This window comes from Berghia stephanieae, chromosome 6 (assembly GCF_034508935.2).
Source record: "Berghia stephanieae isolate SIO BIC M18660-M18661 chromosome 6, UCSD_Bste_1.3, whole genome shotgun sequence".
Taxonomy (NCBI): domain Eukaryota; kingdom Metazoa; phylum Mollusca; class Gastropoda; order Nudibranchia; family Aeolidiidae; genus Berghia; species Berghia stephanieae.
The window spans coordinates 55,891,011-55,903,597 of NC_088365.1; the positions used below are offsets into that span (position 1 = coordinate 55,891,011).

Sequence of the window (12,587 nt, forward strand, 5' to 3'; positions counted from 1 at the left end):
GGATAGAAGACAGTTAAGAAGGCTTGTTTTCCTCGGTTCTCTCTCTCTCTCTGTCCTGGCAACTCAATTTTGATAAGGAAGGGAAATTTGGAATCATTGGGGAAATGGGGTATGGAATGGAAATCATAGCTCAAATATGGTAAAAGGGGGTGGGATTTGTGCTATGCCATCGCCTTCCCTTGCTCTCTTTAAACTGAAACCGTCATTCCTCAAAACATCTTTTATATACTACGTTCTTGGGATTTGGGGGGAGAAAAAGTTTGGGGATGATTGCCAGGACAAGAAAAATAGCAGAATGGGTGAATGAAGCCATTCTCATAAAAAGGGCTGGGGTATGGGGGTCTGTGGAGCCACCATGTCTCTCTCGCCAGTCGGGTGGTTTTTCGTTGGTTACCACCAAACCAGAATGGCTCTTTTAGTCGCCTTCTACGACACGCATGAGCTTACGGTGGCTCAATTCTTTTCCCTCTCAGGTGAGGGACCCCGGAGACCACACGGGGGAATATATGTGCATGTATGCCTATCTCTGTTATTATTGAGAAGTAGTCGATTGTAAAAAATGAAAATAAAATGATCATAACGGCATTGGGACTCGAGGGGGAGTTGGGGGACGTCCCGCCTCCAGGCCTTTCTCTCGGATTGACCCTAATCTTTGCGTTGCACAAAGACTGACTGCTGATTCAGAGATGACAAACCATGATTAAAAAGAAATTTCATGGGGGACAGGAACTAGATATGGTTTTAAATCTAGTCCTTCCAATCTCTTTGCCTAAATGGAGGGGAGTGCCAAAAAATAGATTTGGCATCTCTGCGTTGGGTAGCTCGGGCCATCTACAAGGTAGGCTACCCACCCGTCTTTAGAGAAGCGTCAAGCCAAAGAGGAGTGTTGGGGTAGAAACACCTCGCAAGGTGAACCCCCCTCAGCCTCCAGGATCAATAGCTCCTCCTTATCGGGGTCCTCTCGGAACTGCGCACCCTCAGCAGAAAGGTGCCTGCTGTGCAGGATTTGGAAAGGAATATCTCCTCGTTGAACCTATTTCAACGGTACAGGGTATAGAGATACTGGGGGATAGAAGACAGTTAAGAAGGCTTGTTTTCCTCGGTTCTCTCTCTCTCTCTGTCCTGGCAACTCAATTTTGATAAGGAAGGGAAATTTGGAATCATTGGGGAAATGGGGTATGGAATGGAAATCATAGCTCAAATATGGTAAAAGGGGGTGGGATTTGTGCTATGCCATCGCCTTCCCTTGCTCTCTTTAAACTGAAACCGTCATTCCTCAAAACATCTTTTATATACTACGTTCTTGGGATTTGGGGGGGAGAAAAAGTTTGGGGATGATTGCCAGGACAAGAAAAATAGCAGAATGGGTGAATGAAGCCATTCTCATAAAAAGGGCTGGGGTATGGGGGTCTGTGGAGCCACCATGTCTCTCTCGCCAGTCGGGTGGTTTTTCGTTGGTTACCACCAAACCAGAATGGCTCTTTTAGTCGCCTTCTACGACACGCATGAGCTTACGGTGGCTCAATTCTTTTCCCTCTCAGGTGAGGGACCCCGGAGACCACACGGGGGAATATATGTGCATGTATGCCTATCTCTGTTATTATTGAGAAGTAGTCGATTGTAAAAAATGAAAATAAAATGATCATAACGGCATTGGGAATAAAAGAACTGAAATATTTAACACGGAACGTTTCGGGCTCAATACTCTTCCTCAGCCAACATCAATTAAAAAAAAAACAACAAAACAAACACTTGATAGTGATAGCTATTGCTTCACTAAAATTTGTTTTAAATTGTCAGTTGTCAAATATAGATGACATAATCACAGCATCCTAGAACATAGCAAATATAATTAAATAACACACAAGAAAAGAATCCAGAAACAATATCCCATGGAAGAGACAACAATTTCTTATCCTTTCAAATTGAGAAAAAAATATCACAACATTTGGAATCCTTTTGAATTGACAACACAATGAACTACATCACAAAACACAGTATGAGAAAAGAAATCCAATCCTAGGAAAACGTAAAACACTTTCCAATCCTTCGGAATCAAGACTGCGCATCCTTTTGAATCGACAACACAATTAATCACATTAAGAAATAATTTTTGGCAACTGTTTTTGTTTTGACTGAGGAAGGGTTTGAGCCCAAAACGCTACACGTTGAGTATTTCATTTTCTTGGATTTTTTGTTTCAGTGATTAATTTGTCCCTTTTACACCCCTTTATGGGGTGCAAGTCCGGATGAATGGAAAGTGTTTGCTCAGGAAGGGCATCCTGGCAGTAAAACTCAAGCCACAACTAATGAATGCATGAACTCAGAAAAATCATACCGGATCTGCCCATTATTGTTTGTTTGTTTTTAGGTGTTTAACGGCGCTTTCGACACTATTTAGGTCATTTAAGCGCCCGTTTCTGTCTTTCATCAATCTTTTATCGGCCCCAAGGGGCCACAGCTGATCAAAACGTGTACTGTTGTAATAAAATCTTTATAAAATCATAATAGTTACATGTTTGTTAAGTAAAAATATCTATTTACAATTTCTGCAGGAGTTCACATTCCTGCAGATACTTTAAAATTGTAAGCGGATCGACCGACTGGAACAGAGACTTCAAGTCTCTGTTATCATAATGTTGTGACCTTATCTGTTCTAATTCTGTACATTCAATTAAAATGTGTTGAACTGTCAGGTCACAGTTACATGTTCTGCAGAGGGGTTTTTCATCCCTCTCCAGAAGGAAACGGTGAGTGAGGGCAGTATGTCCGATCCGGAGTCGAGTTATTTTTACCTCGTCTCTTCTTTTTAGCCCGAGTTGGGTCTGGGGCCGAGGTCACTTTTAATTTGTTTTAATTTGTTATGTACATCTCGACTCCAGGATCGTTCCCATTCCTTTCGGACATGTTTTTTTATATTGATTTTTAAATCCGCGTGTGGGATTTTACTGCCCTCTTGTAATTCTTGGCTCACCGCCTCTTTTGCCAGTCGATCCGCTTCTTCGTTCCCCTGGATACCCACATGACTAGGTACCCAGAGAAAACAAACTTTCTTTTTCTTAATAAATAATTTATTTGCACCTTCCAAGATACTTATGAGTCTTGGATCGGTGCAATAAAAATTTGAGATCCCCTTAAGTACGGACAGCGAGTCAGACAAGATCAAGAATTTATTTTTATTCGATCTCTCAGCCAAACGGAGAGCATTTAGAATTGCTCTCGATTCAGCTGTAAAGATCGAAACATTTCTATCCAGGCGAAGTGATCCTGTGCCTTCCGATGAGTGATAGGCATATCCTACTGCATCTGCGCTCTTTGAACCATCCGTAAATATGTGAGTATGGTTTTTGTATGTTTGTAATATTGCTTTTAGTGTCTGTTTGTAAATATGTGGATCTGTTTGTGATTTTTCCAGTTTTGTTAGGTCCAAATTTATGTTTGGTCTATGTATGGACCATGGTGGTGTCTTTGCCTGGACGTATGGATGTATCCTATCTAGACTGATGTTCATGTCTGCGATATCTTTTTTTATTCTGCAACCTAATGGTGGTGTCATTTTTGGGTGCTTGCGAAATTTTTCTTCTAGTGTCCTATCCGTGTAGTGTACATGTTTGTGTGCTGGGTTGTCGTGCAGCGATGTGACCTTAGTAACATACTGGAGAGCCAGTTTTTTCCTCCTGAGATGGAGAGGTGGCTCATCTGCCTCAGCATAAAGGCTTGCCACTGGAGAAGTGCGGAAAGCCCCGAGTGTCAAGCGCAGTCCCTGATGATGAATTGGGTCCAGCATGCCTAAGTAGGATGGTTTTGCAGAGCCGTATACAAAAGATGCGTAGTCCAGTTTTGATCGAATAATGGTTCGGTATATCTTTAGAAGAGTGTTTGTGTCCGAACCCCATTCCATGCTCGACAGAACTCTCATTATTCTCATTGCTTTCATGCATCGCAGTCTGAGATCTTTGATATGGGCGAGGAAATTTAGTTTCCTATCAAAGATCAAACCCAGGAATCGGGCTTCGTCCTTTACCTCAATTCTGGAATTGTTGAGATAAAGGTCAGGCTGTCTAATGCAGGTGCGTTTTCGGCAGAAGTGGACAGCTACTGTTTTTGATGGGAGAAAGGAGAAACCATTGAGATTTGCCCACTCCGACAGTTTGTTTAGTTGGAGTTGTAACTGTCTCTCAATGGTGTCCATACTCGATTTACTTTGATAGCATACAAGAAAGTCATCAACATATAAGGAACAGTCAACATTCTGTCTCATTGCATTCACTATTGAGTTTATTTTAATCTCAAACAGAATGGGAGACAGAATGCTACCCTGTGGAACTCCCTCTTCCTGATCAAATGGATCAGAAAAGGTGGATCCTGCTTTGACCTGAAAGGATCTGTTGTTTAAAAATGCTCTGACAAACATTGGAAGGTTTCCTCGTAGACCAAGATTGTGCAGATCTTTGAGGATTCCGAATTTCCAAGTTGTGTCAAAGGCCTTCTCAAGGTCAAAGAAGATTGCTACCAAGTGCTCACCTTTGGCAAAGGCCTCACGAATGAAGCTCTCTAGTCGAACAAGGTGATCAACAGTTGATCTGTTCTTTCGAAAGCCACATTGGAGGTCTGAGAGGGAGTTGTTGTGTTCACAGTAGAACATCAGACGCTTGTTGACCATTTTCTCCATCAGCTTGCATAGGCAGCTGGTGAGGGAGATTGGTCGGTAGTTTGAAGCGTCCGAATGGTCTTTCCCAGGTTTTGGGATTGGAATCACGGTGGCCAGATTCCAACTAGGTGGAAAAGTCTGTGTTGTCCATATCTTGTTATAGATATTCAAAAGGACAACCAGACTATCTTGTGGAAGATGTCGGAGTATTTCATAACTGATGTTGTCAGGACCCGGTGCTGTGACATTTGTGTCACGGAGGCAGGCACCCAACTCCTCAAGTGTAAATGGTTTGTTGTAGTCTTCAGTGTTTGTAGATGTAAAGTTTATTGGTGTGTTTTCTGCGTTTTGTTTATGGCGCAGAAATTGTGGTGTGTGGTGTGCAGACGAGGAGTTGTGCGCCAGCCTCTCGGCCAGAGTGTTGGCAATTTCTTGTTCTGTTTCAGCCACGGATCCATCGGGACGTGTCAAGTGATTTAGTGAATCACTATCGGATCCCTTCAGTTTCCGTAACATCTTCCACACCCTATTCAAGGGTGTCTGGCTATTTATTTTTGAGACAAAGTTTTGGAAGGATCTCCGTTTGTTTTCTCGGAAGATCTTCCTACACTTTGCTCGTAGTTTCCTAAATGTTGCGGAATTCTCAGGGATTGGGAATCTCATCGCTTTCCTGTATGCTTTTTTCTTCTCCCGTAGGGCCGCTCGACATTCCTCTGTAAACCAGGGATTGTGTTTTCTTGGTCTTCCAGAGGTTGTTGGTATTGTCGAGCTGCAGATATTTGTTAAAATATTTTTGAATTTGTCATAGCTGTCCACCTCTGTCGTAAGGAGTCTGTGACACTCCTGTGAGAAAGTTTCCCAATCTGCTCGCCGTACACTCCAACGTTTGGGCTGTGGGGCCCTTGAAGTCGGGGTGATGTCGAGGCAGACCGGAAAATGGTCAGAACCGTGATCGTCATCGATCACAGTCCAGGAGAGCTCTGGAGCTAGTGTAGGATCACAGAAAGTGAGATCAATGGCAGACGTGGTAAGATTGTGAATATTTACCCGTGTTGCCTCGAGACCGTTTGCCAAGTATACATCCATTTTCATTATGAATGCCTCCACTGCCTTTCCCCTCTGGTTTGTGTCTGTGTTTCCCCAGAGAGGACTGTGAGCATTGAAATCTCCCATTATCACATAGGGAGCGGGGAGTTGGTTTAGGACTCCCTCTAGCTCGGCAGACTGGAGGCGATGATCTGGTGGGATGTACACAGAGCAGATGGTGATTGGTCTGTGCAATGTCACTCTCACTGCTATTGCCTGTAGATTTGTTTTTATTTGTATCAAGCGGTGGGGGGTGCTCTTCTTCGTGAGAATTGAAACTCCCCCACACGCTATCTGGCCTTCAGAGTGAATCAGATGATTGGCCGTATATCCTTTTACTGTGTAGTCGTCTGCTGGTAATTTTGTTTCCTGCAGACAGACTACATCAGGATTCCTCTGGAGGAGGAGGCCCAATTCTGTTCTATTTGATCTGATCCCTCTGATGTTCCAGGAAATTAATCTTGTCTGACTAGGTATCCTAATTTTTTGTGGGGAGGTTAGGCAGTATGCCTGCCTTCAACCCTTTTACTTTTATTCTCCTAGGAGGAGAGACTTCCATAGGAGAAGGAGGCCCTGTGGAGGGCCTCTCGGTTTTTTTAGGGCTGAGTTTTTTTGAACCCTTGGGATTTTTAGGTCCCTCTGGGTTCTTAGATTTTTTGGGGCTTTGAGGCCCCTCAGGGGGATTTGTGGATCCCCCGACTGGTGTTGGTGGCTCCATATTCTGGGAAGGGGTGGAATTTTGTTTTTGGGGGGATAGAGAGGGCTCAAGGGAGTGGAGATGGGGGGTGGGTCCAACATCCACGCCCATGAGGGGGAGAATTTTTTTGTTTGGGGAAGGAGGGGGGGTGGAGGTCGCCTTGGATGTGGATGTGGAGGGGGCTGCAGGTTCCACATCTTGAACCTCCAATGTGTCAAAAAGATTTTTTGACACATTTGGGACCTTGTTTTTAGGTCTTGATGGCTTTTTCTTTTGAGGACTGTCTTTTCTAGTCTGTGCGATTTTGCCATGGCTGTTTTGGTTATTACCAGCAGCCCTGGCAACTTCTGCATAACTCTTAGCAGAAGCAGCGACCTGCCGAGGGGGGCAGATCACTGCTTTTGCCTGAGCAAACGTACCGCCGTAAGTGGCTCTGTATGTCAAGATTGCCTTTTCTTCTTGCCACTTAGGACAATCTTTCGAATGTGCTGCATGCTTGCCTTGGCAGTTCAGACAACAAGGGTCCACTTTGCAGTTTTCCTCATTGTGGTCTTCTTTGCCGCAGCGGGGGCATGTAGCTTTACGGCGGCAGTTTGTTTTAGTATGGCCGTACCGGTGGCAGTTAAAACATCTCATGGGGTTCGGGACGTAAGGCCGAACCTCCAAGTCGAGGTATTCAATTCTTATTCTCGACGGGGGTCTCGGGCTGTCAAAAGTCAGGATCCAGGTGTTGGTCTGGATTGTGCTGTCGCCGCGGCGGATGCTAACCCGCCGAGCTTCGACAACACCCTCCAGTTCCTCAACCATCTCCTGCTCCGAACAGCCTACCAGATCTCTGCTTCTTATGACACCTTTTGACCTATTGAGGCTCCTGTGAGCCTCAACGGTGACTGGGATGTCAGAGAATCTGGTACATTTCAAGAGGTTCTCACTCTCTTGTCGACCCTGCACTTGTATCATTAAAGTGCCAGAGTTGTTCCTGTTCACTGCCTTTGGTGTACCGGCGCCATTTGCTTTGAGTGCCTTGCTGATGGTGAAGATACTCAAAGTGTTAAGTTTAATATTATCCTCATTCGGTTGAATTACCAGGAACGGCGAGAATTTTGGGGTTGCCATTCCTGGTAAGTCATCAAGAGTCATCGGGGCTGTAATCTTTCTTTTCTTTCCTGTCTGGGGTGGGGCTTTAAGGGGAGAGTTTTTGCTATTTTTGGCCATGATATTTATAAGTTTTTATTCAACCCGGCTATATTGTGCCCACTAGCACGGCTCAGTCCCACACTTGGGGGGTAAGGCACTCACCGAAGCTATACTCCTCAAGTCTGGCCTCCTCTTGTCCTTCCATGGTCCTTGGGGAAAAGAAAAAAAAAAAAAAAAAAAAAAAAAAAAAAAAAGAAAATAAAAAAAAAAAAATAAAAAAAAAAAAAAAGAAAAAAAAAAAAAATGCCCATTATTGTCAATCAGAATGGCAGTGGAATGCCAGTGACTGCTGGTCACCCATAAAGGAGGAAAAGCAGGCGTAAAAGATGGTCGGAGAAACGGATGGGTGTGGGGATCAAGATTGGAAGTTTCAACGTTAGAAGTGTGATAGGCAGATCAATGGAAATCGCTGATGCTATGGAAAGAATAAAAATTCACAATCTGTGTGAGCAAGAAACAAAGTGGAAAGGCGAATCAGCTAAGGGAGATTGGTGGAGGATTTAAAATATTTTATACAGGAAATGAAGCCACAAGAAACGGAGTGGGTATCATTCTGGATAAAGAACTTGTACAAACTGTTGTTAGAGTCCAAAGGGTGTCTGACAGACTGCTATATTTTCTTTAAAAGGGACCGCTGAGGTGTATAGAGAAAAGAATAGAGAATTACATTGTGTGTTCATTGACCTGGAGAAATCATATTAAGGTAGGGTACCAAGAGAAGAAATTTGTTGCTGTCTAAGAGCAAAGGGGGTAAGATTTTAGTCAACATGGAGCAAATCACTGTCTTGAGTACATACGTACCCCAGACAGGCTGTACGCAAGACAAGAAGGAAACATTTTGGAAGGAGATTGATGAGCAGATGGAAGCAAATAAAAAAAGCCGTTGTAAAAGCAAAGTCCGAGACATTCCAACATTTGTAATCTGTGAAGTGGCCAAAGTGATAGGGGTTAGCTCGGGTGGAGGAAACGTAGGAAAAGAAACTGGGTGGTGGAATGAAGAGGTTCAAGAAGCAATAAAGAAAAAGAGGGAAGCAATGCAGAACATGGAGACAAACAGGGATGCTATAAAAGTAGATGAATATAAGCAGGTAAAGAAAGAAGCAAAAAGAGCTGTTGCAAAAGCAAAGTCCGAGACATTCAAAGATATGTATGTGCAACTAGAAAGTAAAGAAGGCCAGAAAAATATTTCCAGAATAGCGAAACAGAGGGATAAGAAAAGGAGATATATAACCTATTAAGATGACCAGAGGCGAGAATGGAAGAATATTAGGCAAAGATGAAGAAAATCGAGCAAGATGGAAAACATACTACGAACACGTCATGAATGAAGAGAACGACAGGGAGAGGAGAATTGCAGTTATACAACCTAAAGAGAAGACAGTAGATGAGATAAGCGTGAACGAGGTTTGGGATGCAGTGCGCAATATGAAAAAGGGGAAAGTAGATGGACCAGACGAGATACTAGCAGAAGTCTTACAGAAAGAGAAAATGCCAGAAGAATGTGGCAACTATAAGGGCACAAGTTAATGTTCTACGCAATGAAGATATGGGAAAGAGTAATCGATAAGAGGATTAGAAAAGATGTAGATATAAGTGAAGAACAGTTTGGATTTGTTGTTGGTAAATGTACAACGGATGCTATATTTTCTTTAAAAGGGACCGCTGAGGTGTATAGAGAAAAGAATAGAGAATTACATTGTGTGTTCATTGACCTGGAGAAATCATATTAAGATAGGGTACCAAGAGAAGAAATTTGGTGCTGTCTAAGAGCAAAGGGGGTAACAGAGAAATATATCAATGTTTGTTTGTTTGCTTTTAGGTGTTTAACGGCGCTTTCAACACTATTCAGGTCAATTAAGCGCCCGTTTCTGGTTTTTGTCAATTTTTATCGGCCCTGAGGGGCCATAGCTGCTCAATTGTGTAAATACTGTTGTAATAAATTTGTTATAAAATCATAATAGTTACATGTTTGTTATTTTAAAATGTTTATATATATATATATATATATATATATATATATATATATATATATATATATATATATATATATATATAGTATATATATATATATATATATATATATATATATATATATATATATATATCAGTTATCCAATATATGTACAAAGGAAGCAAAACAGTGGTAAGGACAGCTGTTGGCTCAACTGTTACATTTAATGTAAGAGTTGGATTACACCAGGGATCTGCTCTCAACCCACTGCTGTTTGCAATAGTAATAGATGTTCTAACAGAACCCATTCGGCGAGAGGTGCCATGGAACATGATGTATGCGGATGACGTTGTACTTTTTGAATGATACAAAAGGTGTAACGGAAAAGAAACTGGAGGGTTGGAGACCGGTGTTTGAAAGGAAAGGAGAGGATAAGGGTAAGCCAATTCAAACACTTAGGAACAACTGTACAAGGAGATTGGGACAATGAGATGGGTTTTATCTTGAGTTATGTGTGACAAACGAATTCCCACAAAGCTGGAGGGGAAAATATATACAACAGTTGTAAGACCAGAAATGTTATATGGAGTAGAGACAGCAGCTACAACAAAGAAACAAGCTAAAGACGTTGAGGTGGCAGAAATGAGGATGTTGAGATGGTCACTTGGCAGGACAAGAAAAGATATAGTATGTCCGATCCGGAGTCGAGTTATTTTGACCTTTTTAGTCCCGAGTTGGGTCTCGGGCCGAGGTCAGATTTGATATGTTTTAATTTGTTTAGAGTGTCTCGACTCCAGGATCGTTCCCATCCTTTTCGGACGTACTTTTTTATTTTGAGCTTTAAATCCGCGTGTGGGATTTTACTGCCCTCTGGCGATTTTTGGCTCACCGCCTCCTTTGCCAGTCGATCCGCTTCTTCGTTCCCCCGGATACCCACATGACTAGGTACCCAAACTTTCTTTTTTAAATAAATAATTTATTTGCACCTTCCAAGATACTTGTGTACTTGGATCGGTGCAATAAAAATTTGAAATCCCCTTAAGTATGGATAGCGAGTCAGGCAAGATCAAGAATTTGTTTTTATTCGATCTCTCAGCAAAACGTAGAGCATTTAGGATTGCTCTCGATTCCGCTGTAAAGATCGAAACATTTTCATCCAGGCGAAGTGATCAGGTGGCGTCCGATGAGTGATAGGCACACCCTACTGCATCTGCAATCTTTGAACCATCCGTGAAGATGTGCGTTTAGTTTGTGTATGTTTGTAATATAACTTTTAGAGTCTGTATATCTTCCGGACAACATGGCTGACACCTGTTGACATTGAGCTTCGGCTCAGTGGATAGTCTTATGTTTCCATTTATTCACTGTGTGGGATCTTTAATTTTTACCTGATGTGGACTAATCTTAATATTGGAACTTTTAACTTAAGATCTATTAAAAGTAACATTCGAAAGGAACAACTGTGTCAAGATTTAGAAAGTTATAAAATCGATGTGTTGTGTTTACAAGAGACGAAGATCCAAGATGGCGTCGACCAAACAATAAATGATCACAGACTGCTGTGCTTTGCTTCCAGTTCACCTCACTATGGATGTGGATTTCTCATAAATAAAAACTGCAGGGATTTGACTAGTGACGAATGGAATGTTTCGGACAGAATATGTGTTCTTGAGCTTAAGTGTAAGATCAATTCAAGGAACCAGAATAACGGTAACAAAGACGATCACGGTAAGAAGACGTTCACTATCTCAATCGTAAATGTTTACGCACCAACAAGTCAACGCGCAAAACAATACCCAGAGGAAACTGATAAATTTTACAAAGACCTAGACGATACACTGAACAAAATAGGAAACAAATCAATATTAATAATTGCTGGAGATTTTAATGCCAAAGTAGGAAAACGTCTCGACAGTGACACACTATGTTTAGGATCATACTCAAAAGGAAAACGTAACGATAACGGAGAAAAATTAGTCCAGTTCTGTGAACAGAGAAAACTTTTCATAACAAACAGTGCTTTCAACCACCCATCAAGACACCAGACAACATGGGTAGGACAAAGGAAAGACCAAACCCAAGACAAAATGATAACAATACACAACCAAATAGACTATATCATATGTCGACACACGCCATAAACACTACTCAACCAACTCGCGATCATACGGTGGTACACTGCTAACATCCGATCACAAACTTGTAAAAACGAATTTCAACATAAATGTGTACAGACAACGAAGACAGAAAGGTAAAACGGCAGTCAAAATAAACACGGCAAAAATAGTAAATGAGCGAGAATGTCGCATTCATTACCAATATGAACTTAACTCAAGTCTATGGAAAATAAAGCAAAACAGTAATCCAAACAATGAATGGAAAGAGACGCAAGCGGCAATGAAATATGCGGGGGAAGAAAGTGCAGGCTCTATTAATACAACTAAGAACAAACCAAATCGAACGCCTAACATCGCTATTAACGATCTATCGCGGCAACAAAAAGAACTTAGGATCAGGATACAAAACACGAAAGACTCGGAAGAAATAATAAATCTGAAAACGGAACGAAACAAAATACTGCATTCAATTCGATCACTTACAATAAAACACAGAAACGAGGAATTAGACAAAAAAGTGGAAGACATAGAAAAGTCCAAAAATAACGCATCGTCTATGTTCAAAGCGACGAAATCTCTGAACCGAAAACCATTCGAGAACCCAAAACTACAGGATAAATTTGGCAAACAGACAACAAATCCCAACGATATCCTTGACATTGTAACTGACCACTTCCAGCAGAAATTTCACAAACAAGTCTCACAAATATCGCCCTTCTCAGGAAACCCTAGAGACCTAAACAACCGCATCACAACAACTGAAGTTAGAAATAGCATAAAGTGCCTAAACAATAACAGATCCCCAGGCGAAGATGAAATTCCCGCTGAATTGCTGAAATGCGGTACCCTCTCCCTGGATCTGAGCATTGCAAACATAATGAACAAAAC

General features: G+C 41.9%; 1 protein-coding gene across 1 annotated transcript; it reads left to right on the forward strand.

Annotated features, from left to right (window-relative positions):
- The first annotated feature begins 8,398 nt into the window (after positions 1-8,398).
- LOC144975898 (uncharacterized) lies at positions 8,399-8,869 on the forward strand. Its single transcript, XM_078920086.1, has one exon. The coding sequence runs from the start codon at positions 8,399-8,401 to the stop codon at positions 8,867-8,869; it is 471 nt and encodes a 156-aa protein (XP_078776212.1).
- Positions 8,870-12,587: the final 3,718 nt, after the last annotated feature.

Coding starts and splice junctions, on each gene's coding strand:
- LOC144975898 (XM_078920086.1), top strand. CDS start 8,399: ATGGAGCAAATCACTGTCTTGAGTACATACGTACCCCAGACAGGCTGT.